Source organism: Osmerus eperlanus, chromosome 5 (genome assembly GCF_963692335.1).
Source record: "Osmerus eperlanus chromosome 5, fOsmEpe2.1, whole genome shotgun sequence".
In the NCBI taxonomy this organism is placed as follows: Eukaryota; Metazoa; Chordata; class Actinopteri; order Osmeriformes; family Osmeridae; genus Osmerus; species Osmerus eperlanus.
Window position 1 is genome coordinate 6,812,800 of NC_085022.1, and position 16,832 is coordinate 6,829,631.

Sequence of the window (16,832 nt, forward strand, 5' to 3'; positions counted from 1 at the left end):
TGGCTGTGGGTTACAATCACCCTTCTAAACCACACTGTGTCACATTGATCGCATATGAAAGACTGCTTTGCATCAGATCACGGACATCTGATGCCCGACCCGCACAGTAGGCATGCCGGTGGTCTGGTCACGAGAGTCTGGCGATCTCCTGCTCCACACTCACCTGCATCTCAGGTCTGGCCACCAACAGCAGGATGTTCCTGCAGTCCTCACTGGAAAGCATGGCCACAGCTTCCTCTCTGTCCTGCACGTCCTGACCATTAATCTGAGGAGAACAACACACACACACAAACAATCACCCATTGCACGATACAGTAAGCATGTGCTAAGGGTCCACACAGTTTTGGTTGTTTTATTGAAAGACGCTGGACTGAGAATTGATTATAAGCAGGGCAGTGGTCTGGCAGAAGCCCCTGTCTCTGCAACGAAAGCATCCGGCAACATTCATACATCTAGGCACACAATTAACTGGCCAATGACAGGGGGCGTCCATCTTTTTGTAGGCAGAGTAATGGGGCTGTCATTGGGGGATAATAGTGTTGGGGTGTGGGCCGGCCTCTGCTTCTGCAACACCCCTTCCTCTGGTGCTCTGCCCCAATCAGTCACAGCACACACACCCCAGCAGACAATTAGAGTGGAGCCTGGCATTATCTCTCGCCAAACACCGCTTACACTGCCATGCCCCTGGCTGCAGACATAATGACTGTCTCTGTAGCCTCACCTGTCTGTCGCATCAGCCCTATTAGACCTATCATCACAAGATGAACTTTTCTACTTTGCTAATTTCCTTTATAGAAACCATTCTGACACACGCTCTTTCAAATATGCTCTGAAATCCCAACACCAGTGCAGAGCTGTGAAAGGCCTCTACTTGAAGTAACTGCTTCTACAAGCTCCACTCAAGCATTGTTCCCCGTCTCTCTCAGGGCCTTCCATCCCCTGCAGCTCTCCCTGACACCACCTTTCCCAAGCCACCACCTGCACTTTCAGATTACAACGAGCTGTCGAATCACACCCCATACAATAATCACCCACGCAGGCCACTGCCGAGGCAGTTTGTGTTGTTGCACCAGCATGAAGCAAAAAGCTCTCCTAAGGGGGTAAACAGGAGCGTCATGGGCCTGCCCCAACCCCCACCTGGGGTTGGAACTGAGGGGTAATAACACTCGTAGCCTCTCAGTCGACCCCCGGGGGTGGGGCTGGAGGGGGAGGTAGGCAGGGATGAGAATACCTAACCAAGAGGCTGTTAAAGAGACCGTGAGGTGCTGAGTCGGTAACTAAAACAGCCAAGGGGACATTTCTCCAGCGCTAACCGTCACAGAGGGGGCTGAGTTTCCTCTTTAATGTGTGGCCATTAAAAATGAATGGGCTCTTGTAGAGGGAGACAATGGCTGGGAGAGGGAAATAAAAAGGGTTTATTGTCAACTGTGATGATGAGAGGTGGGAGAGGAGAGCTGGTGGGCCAGATATAGACGCAGTACCTGTAAGATGCGGTCCCCTTCCCTGATGCGACCGTCTCTGTCTGCGATACTGTTCGGACCGACCTGTTCGGGGACAACAAACGGGTTGCTTCAGTGCTTTGAACGATGATATGTTTCAAATGATTGCATTAGTACTTCAATTGTGTCCTTTCCACCATATTAGAAACTAAAAATACCTCCAGAAAAGACATTTAAGATACATCAACTAAATGTACAGCATAACACTTCTAGACCGATCAAATGAATCATGCCCTTGAAGAGAATGGATAATGAATAGTTGAAGCCTGAGGGTTACAGGAAGACCTTAGCTGTCAGAAAGCGTTATGACAGTTTCCTGGTCTGCCATCAAGACCACTTTTACCTGCGCTAGCAGCTAAATGAACGCAACTAACTTGTCAACACCTGTGTCTGGGACAAGTAGAGCAAGCAGTGGTCCAGTCGGAATCTTGTATCCTTTGATTTCCCTGTTGGGATAACCCACGCCCATCCACAGATATTTTGTGAAGGATTCTACCACAACGTTAGAAGCACAGCCTGTACAGCACACCGGCCCCTCCATGCTTTCTCTTGGGCTAACGATACTGAACGAGGAGGCATGGACACTCCTTCAACGACCAGTCAATTGGCGTCTGGGGCCGTTTGTTTCACTCTGTCCAATCAGGGCAGATCTCAGGAGATGGCAGGCACGCCCCTGTATTCCATCTTCATGATAGGCCGGTCCTTCACACAGAGGCACTCATTAGACGTGACATGAGGCCACTAGACTGGGCCGGAAGAATCATATTTGTTTTGACTTGACAGAAAAAAGTCATAGGCTACACACACATACATACATTACCAGTCAAAAGTTTGGACACATTTTCCCAGAATACACACAGAGATTGGTCCCAGGAGCCTCTGTTCATGGAAGTCTTGGTTGTGCTATGCACTACTCAGGGAGAGCCAGACAAATCTCAATGAATACTAGGAATACTATAGATACTTTTAACAGTTATTGGTTGATGCGAGTTTGGTTTAGTGCATGACACAGGCTCTCAATCCACTGCAAAGCTAACAGGTCAACTGAAGTTATCTGACCCTGCATGGTTCAATACATAAATAATGGCCAGTGTTTACGTGAGATCAAAGTATACAAAACATCATCTCAAATACAATTTGTATGGAGTGACATACGGAGAGCTTATCGGCATGCTCTCCTTGGCTCGACTTTTTATAAAGCGAACACTTGAGTAGACAGCAGGCGGGAAGCACGGACCGGAGCGATCTGTATTCAGCTCCAGCGCAGCAGAGCAGAGTACCTTGCGGCTCAGAACAGACTTCAAACGAAAGGCAGAGCAACTTGGGCAGAGTGGTGGACAAAGCTTTGTGCTGTACGTGCTGCCAACAAGTGGGAGAAACACAAGGGGGGGGGGGGGGGGGGAACTAAAACATTTGACTGCGGGCACAAATATTGGAAGCTGCTTGCCTGCTACACTGTGTCAGTCAGACACACGAGAATCTCTGTTCTCCATTGCCACTGTGTTTCTCTTCAGTCAGTGCAATGAGGGCATTCATGTACCACATTCAACCGATTTAATATACTGTATAAACTATGAATATAGATATATTGTTTATACACACCTTAAAGGAGTAAATTAATGTGGGGGTTACACACACATATTAAAGTAAATTCCCAGTCAAGACACGCAGTGGAATCAAATGAAATGTCATAACTTTTTAACCCTTGTGCTGCCTTCGGGTCACATGACCCAAAGATTCATAACGAACCATCGTTGTGTTTACCCTATTTTACCCAATACAAAAACAAATTAAAATAATTTTATTTTAACCTTCGCAATGTGGGGGGTCTGAGACAGCCCACCGGTTAAAAGAAAATGCTTCACTTTGTTTTTGTATGCGGTAAAGTTGTCGCAATACAACGGTGGGTCACAATGACTGATGGGTCAGAATGACCCGAAGATAACACAAGGGTTAAGTGACAATATTCATGCCTTTTCTTTACCTTCAGAGACATCTGCAGTACATATTTATTTTCAGCCACTGTTACAGTAGTATGGTGTGGAGAATGATACAGATTATTTTTGAAACTTCAAACTGGATAAACAGAGATTTCTGATGAGCATCAATCACATTATATTCAATATATCTAAACAAAACATAGCACTAGTTTCCAGATTTGTTATAAAACTCAGTGAAGATGACACACGTTGATGAAAACCATATGAGTGAAAACCTTTTTTAAGATCAGGTGGCCTCACAGAGACTGGAGACTGCCCCCTAAGGAAGTAGACTGTCTTGCTATCTTGACTATTTTGCTTCCTAGATCACATCCATATGAGCTTGTGGGGGGGGGGGGTAGTCTGGATCCACCAGGCTACACAGTAGCCCTCGCACAAAGAGAGTAGAGAGGTTAAAAGATGACCATACACCTAACCCCTGTTGTTCCCACCCTGGTTCCCTCAGGCCCAGCATACAGTGTCTCACCTCGCTGACATAGATGGCCATGTCCTCCTCCTCGTCTGTCCGGTAACACAGAGTCAGGCCCAGCTTCTCCTGGCTGTTGAGGCGACACAACTCCACTTCCTGGTGTCAAAAGATAGCGAGGGTTTGTTGGTCAGCGACAAGCAAAAACATGATTTTAAATAGGACTCCAGCTACGGTATTGCACAGTTAAGATACCTTTTACGATTTGAATAACGTTTTAACATTTTCTTTTACGTTTTGCCATTAATTAATTTCATATTCTGTGAATACTCTCACAACACAGGCAGGAACAATTACCACATTAGTATTCTCCTCCTATGTCGATGTCTATGTCTCCTAAAACTGCTCCCAGAAATATCAGCATGCGTTGTTTTCAAGCAGCATATTGACTTTAGAGGGTTGAAGCTTGACTGAGCGGTCTGTGTGTTTGATGTTGAAAGTCGCTTTCTGAGCCACCTGATCAGAGGTGCTTTGATAAAAGTCTGAGGGATTCAGCTTTTCTTACTGAGACGTTGCCTGACATTAGAATATACATTTTGTAAAAAATTATGCTAATATTCACTCAGGTACGCTAAACCCTAAACACTAAAACATTCCTCTTCTCTTAGTGCATAACCCAATTCTATTAACTTTCAAATCTCTGGTCCTCAGATTTCCCATGAGCCTCTTAAAACACAACCTAACACCTTCAGGTCTTTATGGATAGGGTATGTATTATTATTGTGCAAAAGTTATCAAAACAGCCCATGAAATTAAATCCTAATCTCCTAATAACCACCACTCAAAATGACAGGATTCTCCTTATAACGTCAAGAAAGCAGTGCTATACTGTCCGTCATATAACTTCCGAAAACAATGTTTCTTATAATCATAATTTTCATGTATTATACATTTTCGAATGTATACATTAGCCACAGGGCATTGATAACCAGGGTAAATTACAGCTTTACTTTCATGTTGAACACACACTGCTCTGACAACATCGAGGCGTGAAGCACAACAACAACATGAACAAACAGCAGAGCTTGTCTCCCTATAGTCCTACAGCAGCATGTCAAGGGTGGCGAAGGGAATCAAGTGTGAAATGGCCTCTCGACCAAGCCTTCATTAGAGCAGAAACACATCACTAACTCCTCCGAGAAGGGGGAGGAGTAAAAGAGGGAGGGTGGAGGACGTGAGTGAGCACCGGAGGGTACTGTGGGGGCTGGGAGACGAAATAGAGAGATTCATTGCTTCCCCTGACATCTGTGGGTTGGCTGGTTACACGTGTCAGACATGTCAGCTCTTTGGGGAGGTGGAGAGCGGGCAGACCACAGACCGAAGGGATGGGAGGAAGTATGGGGGAAAGAGGTGAGGGGGAAAAGTGGAGGGTGGAGGAGGGAGGATGAGGCTCTCACACTGGAGATGCCACAGACAGACACCTGGTGCCTTTCCGCTCCGGCTATACGTGTGGCCCTCCTCTCTCCCTCCCTCCTCTGGCCACTCTCCCTCATCCACCCCTTCATCACCCCACCCTTCCACTTTCCTCCCCCTTTGTCCCCTGTAACCGACGGACCGTCAAAGAGCCCCCTGGTTTGGGGACCTACTGCTGCTCCTAATTGCGCTCCTCCAGCACACCCAAAGAAAAAAGGGAAAAAATAGTGAAGAATACAGTCCGAAAAAAACGCATATCGTCAAGCCTGCGTCGTGTCATCTCTTCTGACACACTCTACTTGACAGGAACTCAGATCTTTAATTGACTGTCTCAGAACCGATGACAACTTCAAACCCCATCCCTGGATGTGAAAGGAACAAAAGGTGTTGGTGCTGAATAGCCGAACAAAGCTAAAGGAAAACATCATTCAGTGACTGATAAGTATTCTATTACTTGCTAATCAGATCCGTAAGACCCCCACTGATAATGGAATCAACCGAACAAAGACGTTACAGCAACACTGCAAGCCGACAAAATCTTGAATCTTCAAAATATGGACAGGCTTCTGAGGAGATTTTGATTCCATCCATTATGAAAACATCAACCAAATATCTGGAAGAATTATACCGCAGCTAAAAATACACCAAACGAATTAACAAGTGTTTCCTGAGGCAAGTGAATGTGTGAGTGCCATTCCTATATGAGTGAACCAGCCTGAAATTCCTGTCTAATTAATGACTGGGAGAGCTGGAGAAGACCTGTGGGTACATTAACTGGGAAAACAGATAGCTGTTATTACAGCGTGTTGGAGGAACAGTTGGTGTGTGAGAGAGAGGGAGAGCACACCTGGTTGCCCTGTTTCCCACAACACATGTTTCTTTCTCTTTCCTGGCATACAAGATATAGGTGGTGAGTTCTGCTGGAAGGACACAGGAGTGGATACACACTCATAAACACGCACACGTGTCCAAGCGTTTCAACAGACACTCGGACATGAGGCGTGCAAACACACACACAGACACAGGCAACCCAAACACACACCCGCACACACACACACACACAACCCACACACATAAACACTTACACACACACACACACACACACACACAGGCTGGTGCAAATTCCAGATAAGAGCTCTGTCTCCTGATCCGGCCCACAAGTTCACACTGCTCCGGAAGCCGCCTCTTCCTCTCTGCTTTTCCATTTTCCGGGCGAGCTCTCAGCCTCTGAGGCGAGAGATTGCAGCGTCGTGTGGGGACGGGGCCTGACAGTAAATTAATGACCGCGATGGCGTGATTAGAGGGGGATTGCCGCCCACCGTCAGAGCGCATTGGATGCTGTCATCATAATCGCGCCTTTGATTAGCAGTAATTGAAAAAGCAGTCACAAACGTGTGGATGGCAGGCGCACGGTATAAGAGAGCTGAGAAAGCGTAGAGTGGAGAGAGACTAGAGAGAGAGTAGAGCGAAATCAGAGAGAGAGAGTAGAGAGAGAGAGAGAGAGAGAGAGAGCGAGAGCGAGAGAGAGAGTGGAGAGAGTAGAGAAAGAGTAGAGCGCAGAGAGAGGTAGAGCGCAGAGAGAGCAGAAGGGGAGAGAGAGAGAGGAGAATAGGGAGAGCCACTCTCCTATCTGAGAGCTGCACAATGTTTACTGGTAGATGGAGCCGGAGCTGGTATCAATGGAGGTATACTAGAGCCTGGAGCAAGGTCACATACGCTCTGATGTCCCCCTGTGTCACGGAACAAACATCTTCATGCCTCTTTATGTTCACTTGAGCACTTGCACTGTAGATTGCAGATGTGTAGGAAACCCATTTGGAGGCCAACACTGACAGATAATAATCTAAAGAGGATTACAGAACAATTGAGTCTTCCACTGTTGGTGTTTTCTCTTAATCTTTCTTCCTGGTAAAACTAGCGACCCCGACTCTCACTGCTAAGCCTGGGCCAAAGGAACCCACCAATATCCTTGTGTATTCCAAAATCTGATTCGATTCAGACGTTTCCTTTGATGTAACAGCAAAAAGCCCAGAATTGTGCTTTCTAATCAGGGCTGAGGTGATTTCTGAGATCTCAGAGTGCCGTGAAAAAAGGAACAGGCTTCGTTCTGCGAGAGGCTTTTGGCTCCAAACTAGTTCCCCCCCCCCAGCCTCCTCTGTTGACATATGGTAAAGGGAGGTGCGTTAGCGTGGAATACACCATCCCATGCATGAAATGTAGCGGGTACGGGCACCGAAGCACTTATAGCATAATAGGATTTGTTAATAGAAATGAGGCATATAGAGCTTAATACATTATATTTGTGCAAGTTTAACGGCAAGCCCTGGCGACACAAGTGGATGTGCAAATCTCCTGAGAGTGGGGAAGGAACAGCCCATGTGGAGAGGGTGGGAGCACTCAGACACTCTCAGATGAAACAAAGGGAAGGTAATCACCATACATCAGTCAAAGGCTGGCACAGTTTGCCTGCTCCTCAGTGACTTGGGAATAAAGGGTAGGAGACTGGAAAGTGGGGGTGTGAGTGCGCGCGGGGGGGTATGTGTGTGTATGTGTGTGTGTGTGTGTGAGAGCGCGTCGTTTCTGGAACGAAACAGCTATGTGTTGGTGTGGAATCGGTTTATCATGGACTGTCTCATCTGCATCCACAACAGGGAGAAAGAGAGAGAGAGAGAGAGAGAGAGAGAGAGAGAGAGAGAGAGAGAGAGAGAGAGAGAGAGAGAAGGAGGGAGTGAGTGAGTGAGAAAGAAGCAGAGAGGGAGGGAGAGATTGTGTGAGTAGCCTGACATCATCTGTCAGGCTAAGCCAACAGTCAGCCCTAGCACCTGCCTGTTATTTCAGCTCAGATGAAGATGGAGGCAGAGTGGGGTGCTCATGGAAGGACCACCTGAAGCTTGTTCCTTTTCAACACCTGCTTAACACATCTTCACAAACACCTTTTGTGAGTAAACCAATTATCTTGCTAAAAGAACATTTCCAGAGGATGTGTAATCACTAAGACATTAATATAATGGTAATGCCACATCAATATGGCCCCAAAGTAGTACTGCAGTATGGGGAGTCCAGTAAAGTGTGTGCGTGCGTGTGCGGCTGCTTGCAGTCTGGCCTCTCATCTGTGTCCCAGCACTCCCTTGGGAGAATCCTGTGGAGTCAATTATAACTGGCCTGCCCCCCTGATTGATAAAGACCTTTTAGAAGATATCGTGTAATATGTGGGGGTTGGGTGTGTGTGTGTATGTGCGTGTGTGTGTGTGCGTGCATGTGTGTGTCAGAGTGTCAGCTTCTATTAATGCACGTGATGGATGATGTGATCAAGCCTTACCTCGTACTCAAACTCCTCCGTCCTCTCTCCGTCCACTGGCAGGGTGGAGAGGTAGTCTGTCCCCTCATAGAACTCCTGTTCCATGGTGTGGAGAGAGTGGCAGCTGCCGGGAGAACGAGAGAGAGGGAGAGCGGGGGGGGGGTGGAGGGAAACAGAGAGAGAGAGGTGGGGAGGAGTAGAGGCAATGGGGGGAAGGGAGATGGAGAGAAGCAGAGAGTTAGAGGGAGAAGACAGTGAGAAAGAGAGAGACAGAGAGACAGAGAGATTATAAGAGGAGGTTTTGACAGGAAGAAAGGGCCTGTCAAGTGCTTTCAGCAGTAGTTCTGTCTGGGTGATAAAAGCTCTCCCTCATATTAATCATTGACAGAGGAAAATATTTTACAGATCTAATATTGTTGCAAAAAACATTCTTATTTGTGCATGGTAGGAAGGTAATTTCACAATAATATTTGCTCACAACATTGACTTGATCATACTGTTAAACTTGATTCTGCTATTATTCTGAAGTGCATCCTTTTCATTTACAACTATCACATTCGAACCCTTTTCTCTCCCAAATCACTTTCATGGTGACAAAATTGGCTTGGTAAACGTCCAAATGCTTTATACTCTGGGCAAAACAATATTACACATCGTAACATCTTTGAGAGTATGTGAGCACACATCATGGCACACAATTACTAGACTTTACGGTCTTTGTCTCAAAGAGGGGGAAACAAAACATTTGTTGTATCTATAAAATGTGATGTATCTTGGCCTGCGCACCTGATCACAGATGAAGACAGGAGAATGTGTGTTTTATGGGACACATTGATTACATTTGGAGCCGGCCTAGGGCTATAACTAGCCTGTGAACGAACACTGGGCTATGTTGCCTCAGATTTTATTAGACCCATTTGGTTTAATCACCTTGTAAACCTTCCATGAAACCAAATGGATATGCCAAGCAGCCACAATTATTACAAACATGGCTTGTGGGTGGTTGTGCAGAGTTATGGTCAAGAGAACATACATGAACATAGGATCATGTAAGGGTCAGGTGGTGTGTGGAGTCACTGAACACTTGTGGCTGGTCACCCATGTTCTGTCTGTTTGTGCCACACAAGATCAGATACAAGTTCATCATGGCATTCCGTTATTGGATAGCTCTGTGGTAGAGAATTTGGCACTAGATCAAGAGGGTGCTGGTTTGAATCCCCCTGTGTACATTGCTTGGGATAAATGTGTATACTAAATGAACACATTATGGCAGGGTTTTACACATCTGATCTGTGAATGACAGCAGGAGCTCCAAATGTAATCCAGCCAAATTAAAATGAATTCAAGACAATCTATTATCCATGGGATGTTGGTGGAATTAATTATCTATTAATACACACCCTCCTTTACAAGATCGTCTCAATTAACTTTGCAGCGCTGTGTAAAAGAAGCCTCTGAATACATAATCTTCCAATGTATCGTTCCCTGGAGAAGAAACCCAGATATTCCTCAGCTAAACTTTGTCTTGTTCACAGTTAGCTTCTCCTTTGAGATGAATAGAATATGAACAAAACCCAGGAAGAGAAAATAATGTACTTTCTTTTTTGTTGTCGAGGAAACCCCAGGATGACATTAGATGAGACTCTGTTGTGCATCTTAAATGTCAATCCCACCTACAGGGTCAACTCTTTAGAGGATGGGTATAGCTCAGTGGTGTGGTGTGTAGTCAGAGCGTATGAATGCAAATCAAGGGGTTGTAGGTTCCAAATCCACATAATTGGTTTGGATTAAAGATTAAAGTTGGATTAAATAATGCTGAATAAATTATTACAACAACATAAACATAGCTTTGTGGTGTTTCTTGAAGTCCTCTGAGCATGCTATGCTTCTGATAACATTTCTGTGCAGTAATAACAGAAACAGGACGCTGCGAGTTTAAACCGCATCTTCCATCTACATACCTGTCAGAGAGGAGGAAGGGGCAGATGTCAGGCACGGGAGGGGTGGTAGGGCGGAGCTTGGCCAGCGCCATGATGTGTTCGAAGGTGATGTCGGTCTGGGTGCAAACGTCCACCACCAGGACTTCCTGAGGGGGCCCGCGGGCACCAGGGGGGTTACGCCTGAGGACTTGCACCACGATGGGGTCCTTGGCGTTACGGAAGGCCTCCACTGCCTCATCGTGGCTGGTCTTGGAGAGGTTCTTGCCGTTAACCTGGAGAGCAGCAGAGACAAGGACATCAGATAGACCCTAACATCAGACAGGCATCACATAGATATTGAACAGACATCAGATCAACCTTAACATTAATCAGGCTCTTAATCAGAAGGTTGCCGGTTCGATTCCCGTGCCAAAATGACGTTGTGTCCTTGGGCAAGGCACTTCACCCTACTTGCCTCGGGGGAATGTCTCTGTACTTACTGTAAGTCGCTCTGGATAAGAGCATCTGCTAAATGACTAAATGTAAATGTAACATCACACAGGCATCAGATAGATATTGAACAGACATCAGATCGACCCTAATAATAGACAGACATCAGATAGTCCTTAATGTATACAGTAAGTTGTGTAGATATAACAATCCATTGTCAGTAAATATACCGTATCCTGTCTGGAAGCCACATCCCATCTGTCAACAATCCAAGATGATGGGTATACAGTAGTGTTATGCAAAGATGGCAAATGCCATAAACTCATTGTGTAAACATGTGTAGGCATTAATTATCTTTACAACACGTATATATATATATATACATCCTCTTATTATATATATATAAGCCAATAAGAGGATTAATAGTAGGCTATTTTAATTACAGCCATTCCCAACCTTTTCCACTTCGCTGCCCACTTGCATAGCTCAAATATTTCTGCGGCCCCCCAACACATCCGTTCACTTAATTTGCTCTTATCACACATGTTTAACAGCACCACGGGAGCCAAACAGTTCGCTTTCACGGCTACATTTATTAGAGCGATCAAATAAGACATAGTGTCCATCAGCGCCACAAGCACACATTGTAAAGAGAGGTAACCTGCATACAACCATTCCTATAGCTCCACATAACATGAAGTTACATAGGAAACTGCTATATTGAAGTGGGCGTATGCACAACTCAAGTTAACGTGCCAAGCGTAACTATAGGCTTTCAGTCATGATGAATTAAAGGCAAAATGTCATTAAAAAAATGTGTACACATGTTTATAATCATTTACCAACAGTATATATAAATACGTTGATATTTATTTTTCACATTTTAGTTTGAATTGGTTTGGCCACCCACCTGCATTAGGGCCACAGGTTGGGAATTACTGGTCTATTATAAATGTAGATTTCAATCAGAAAATAGAGAAAAAAACTACAGGAAATCTATAACTGATGGGATAGGCAGACAATCAGATGGTTACAGGCTGGTGACCATGACTCCTTCTCTGAGTCACTGGACCTGCTGAGTGACGTCAATGTGATATCCAGACCAGTGTACAGGAATCACATAATATTCATTCTATATGACCTCACCCAAGAAAAACACTACCAAACATTCACAAATGTATGTGTTAAGTTTTCGGTTCTACACCGGTGGCCCTTGATTGTCTATCACCAAGTTTATAAATCTTTAGGGTCAGTGAAACAGAACCAGGCCTCACCTATTTTCTGGCAGAGAAGAGAACGTTTGCAAGGCGTGTATGGAGAAAATATTTTGGTTCATTTAGCCCCAGTAATTGGACTGGAACAGAAACCATGGGCATGAATTACTTCAGAGATTGTGGCTTGGTATGAATATGACACCGCAGATTATAATTTAGATAGACTCTGGAAAAGGGAACACGCAGCACAATTCGCTGGCAGTTATATTCAAATATGGCTTTGGACTGTGGCATTGTGCTTGCAGACCACGGTTGTTGGAAATGGGTTGGGATGATAACATGGAAACTAAAGAAAAGATAGTTTGTCTGGATATTAACAGTATGCGCTATCCAAAAGTTTAAAGTTTAACTCCAAGATATCTCGGATATGTCCTCTAGAGTTATACTGTACAAAATGACCTACTTATTACTCTGTATCAGTCCTCGGGGGTTCCTGTACTGGATGAATCTATGAGCAAAATATACTTCATAATGTACAGTATGTAGGTCACTGAGGGATTCCTACTGAGGAAAAGCAGAGAGCTCTAAACTTCATCTTGACTTTGATATCTGCCACCCTGCATCACTGTACGTTACAAGCTTTGTAAGAACACTGTAACGTAATAATGTAACAACAAATCATTTTTGGAGATGGAGAGAGAAAGAGACGCTTTTATCCAAAGAACCATTCAGATGTGGATTTGAACCTTGAACCTTCAGGTCGAGAGTCAAATGCCCTAAAAATGAGTTACACTCCGGCCGGACTCGAGCACCTTGAGGAAAGGTGACAGGACAGGTGGAGAGGAATGTGAAGAGCTGGAGCTATGGCAGCCATAGTGGTGTCTGACCTACAAACACACAATGTATTCTCAACCACAACAGTGGCCATAAATAGCTGCAGTCGGTGTTGAGTCCTGGTCTGGTTCCCAGTGTGACCTTTGTGTGAAAGGTGTTTCATTAATCACCAGAAAGATACGGTAAAGTGGGCCAACGGGTCTCCTGTTGAACCTCAAGAGGCCCCCCTCTCTTCTTGCCCTCTATTTGTGCAGACCTGCTTTCTTCCCCTTTTTCCACTCGTCAGCAGTTGCTATATTCTGCAGCATTCTTAGCATTGTGCTAAAAACTGGGACTGTGAATAATTAGCCCATGTACTGTAGCTGGCTTGGTCAAAGCTTTGCTCCACTTCCTCCCCCCCCTCTCTCTCCCTCTGTCTTTCTTCCCCTCTCTCCCTCGCCTTTTCTCTCTCACTCACTTTCTCTCTCTCTCTCTCTCTCTCTCTGACTGGGCAGTCTAATTCTACAACAAGGAGCCCAGTGGAGACAAAGGAACAGACAAATGAGGCTGCCGATGGTGTATGACAGTCCTGGAGAAAAATGATCACATTTCTCAACCCTCCCTCTGGTGTAGTCTGGCCTGCCTCTGCTCCCAACCTCGCTGTGTGTACCCTTGTAGCACAGCCGCATGGAACAAGGGGGAACCTCGTCAGAAGGTGCAGGCTAGTGCTACTCTATGGTTTCATGAGAACCAGATGGTACAAATAATCCCCAATCAATGTAGGTATATTAACGAGGTCCTTGTCGTGTCCCACAGTGTGGTGCTCAGTAGATGCAGCTCCCTAGCTCGTCTGGGTTGGGGTAATAGATTCTGAATACACACCAGACAATAAAAGGACATCTAAAGCCAAAAGGAGAACAAGGTAAAAGACATAAAGAAACAGGTTTTGGTTTTGACAGAGTCCTTGGACCGTCATCAGATTGAGAGGATTTCTCACTTCAAAGAACATCAACCAGCGTCTTTCATAGCACCTTATGAGGGTAGAAACAAAGACATTGGGTATCTTCAAATAGGTCTGTCCTTGAGGAGAGTTAAGAATAAACTCGAGTTTTCACTCTCTACTTAAAATGTCTGTATGACTGATCAACACATGCGTTCTATTCTATGAGCTGTACTAACTTTGAGACTCTGCCTCAGATATTCACATACATTCCAACTTCTTACGATTTCAGCACAGAGATATTAGTCTGCTTACATTCACACACATCCTTCTCCAAGGTGCACACAAAGGATGTGTATAAGCTCAGTATTCATATTCAGTCACACCCACTGGTAGACAAAAGCCGTTTGCAACATATTTAGCAAATCATACAGTCAAGCAGTCCCAAACATAGTTCAAAGAACACCACATAAATCCAGACATCATAAATTATTCCTATTGTTTGTAGCAACAGACAATAGTGATTATTCATGGTGCTCTATTTCCCTTGTCCAGTCTCGTTTGTTCCAAGTGAAAGCCATGTGAGAGATGGCTGGAGGTTGAAGGAGAGGATGAGGGAGGAGAATGGCTGTAGCGTGGCACATCTGTTGGTGTTTGCACATGGATACGTGGCAGCTGTGGCCAGCAAAGAACGATGCGTTTATTCAAAGCCCGCGAGACAGCCACCAGCTTTCACGAAGAAAAAAAAGCAATACACTGGATTACTGAAGTGAAACCGAGGTGGATGAATTCCCATTTCATGTGTCTACATTTCTCTTTGTGACAGTTACTGACAAACTAAAATGGAGATTTTATATCCAACCAATCTCAAAACTTTCAAACTTGGGTCGTGCAACGGAGGCTCAGCTGCTTATGCGTGTGCCATATGAAACCTTAACGCAGCAACCTGGGTTTTAATCTGGCCTGGGCCTTTCTTTGCATGTCATCCCCTCTCTTTCTTGCCGGCCTTTGATGCCCTTCTGTGTTGTCACCATAAAAATAACAAAGGCAGAAATGCCCCAAAAAACATCCAATCTCTTTACACCTGAAAGTATTTCAAAGTTTCACTAACTTACGTCCTCCCAACAATTATGAAAACCGTGTATTCCCACGGAATCGAAAAGCATCCACCAACATCTGCCAATATAGGTGTCCTAAAGTATCCTACTTCAAGATGAAATGGTTGTTTGAGGGAGCCAGGAAACAGCGCAGTCTCCTCTGGTTGTTGCCGCTGTCGGTATTTTGTCTTATCGACCACCGACTTCCATCAATATGTTAACAGATTGGAGGCAGCATGTGGTGACAGTAGTAGTGAAGTAGAGCCTACTTTATCTGCTAAGATGTCAACTGATGCTTCTGCTTCTATTGCCTCTGCTGAGTGCCATACAAGTCTTTTGCTGTAAGGCAGCAGGGAGCGGAAAGTCATCTGAGCCAGCAGGGATCTGTGATCCAGTGATGGATGGGTGGAAGTGGGAGGGGAAAGCCGCTCTGGGCAACACACTCTAATGTACCATTATCTTCTTTAGGCTTTCTAATTAACCACATACATAATTTCATAGTTTGCATGCTGTGTCTTTTTTTGGCGTTTACATGACTTAGAAATGGATGTATTTGGGTTTTTGATTGAAAGAATATGGTTAAATTGAAGCCAGTCCAAAACCACATTTGCCCAAAATGTTTTCTTCTGTAGTAGGAAGATATTGTACGTCACCTTGTAAATTGTAACCTTGAGTGCTTTTCTTAACACAAAACTGGCAGCTTGCACACTCCAGCCCTAACTCCACTGTGTTTTACATCCTGCTGGTTTGAGTGGCAACCTGGTCGGTTTGAAACATATGCAGGCTGGGAGAGACTAGCATGTATGTCATGTGGCCTCGGGAGCCTAGCGAGGCGCTTACAACCGTTGATTACATGCCTGTTGCATCCGTGGCCCCAGCTCCATTCCCCCAAGGGAGCAGGTGAGATGGCCCCGGAGCGATAGGCCCAAGCCAGATGTGTGGAGAACTCAGATAGAGCTTCGTCAAGGGCGGTCTGCATTAGGACGTGTCCACACACTGCCAGAGGAGATTCAGGGAGATATGGACGGCGGGGCCTCAACAGCTGTGTTCCATAGATAGGCACAACAGAACCGCAGGACAACACACCGGTGCATAGGAAATAGAAAAACCCCTCGCTCGCCCGTGGAGAAAACCACATTACGTCTAACCTCTCAGGTTGAAGCGGCTGTTTAGATAAAGGTCCCAGACGATGGCTAGCCATATTGTCTGTGTTTTCCCGCCTGGGCTAGACAACAATGGCGCTGGAGCAAGAGGAAGACAGCCCCTTTCAGATTCTGTGTCGGTTCAATCGCGCCAAATGCTGGAATAGACGCAGCTGAAGTCCTTCACAACACACTGTCAACTCCGTTGTTGAGCACACACATAAATCAATTTGCATTTTGATATAGAAAATACAAAATTCAGGTACAAAAACAGAACAGGGAACACTCGATGGGGAAAAGGCTGATTCCATCCCAAAGGTAATTCCGAAAGCTGAGGTTTTGCCACCTTGTGTGCGGAGTAGAAGTGTCTCTCCCTCGACCACGTCCAGGACAGAACTATACTGGGATTCCTCCTTCTAGTCCGCCTAAATGTCTCATTTCAATAATAAGTGTCAAGAGTAAAATACGATCAGCGGTCCGCTACAGTAAAGCCTTTATGACTGCATCAATCACCCACAGCCAGATAGAGCGGCACAGCCAGTGTGAGGGACGCTCGCTCGGCTAGTCCTGCGCTGCTCCAA

The 16,832-nt window shown here is 45.4% G+C and overlaps 1 protein-coding gene across 1 annotated transcript in view; it reads right to left on the reverse strand.

Moving 5' to 3' along the window:
- LOC134021044 (PDZ domain-containing RING finger protein 4-like) overlaps positions 1-16,832 on the reverse strand; it is a 35,532-nt gene that overhangs the window by 4,439 nt on the left and 14,261 nt on the right. Inside the window, exons 2-6 of the mRNA XM_062461475.1 lie at positions 10,638-10,888; positions 8,698-8,800; positions 3,966-4,064; positions 1,482-1,544; positions 164-265 (exon numbers count right to left, since the gene is read on the reverse strand). Coding sequence (XP_062317459.1) covers positions 164-265; positions 1,482-1,544; positions 3,966-4,064; positions 8,698-8,800; positions 10,638-10,888 — 618 coding nt within the window. The remainder of the gene's footprint in view (positions 1-163; positions 266-1,481; positions 1,545-3,965; positions 4,065-8,697; positions 8,801-10,637; positions 10,889-16,832) is intronic.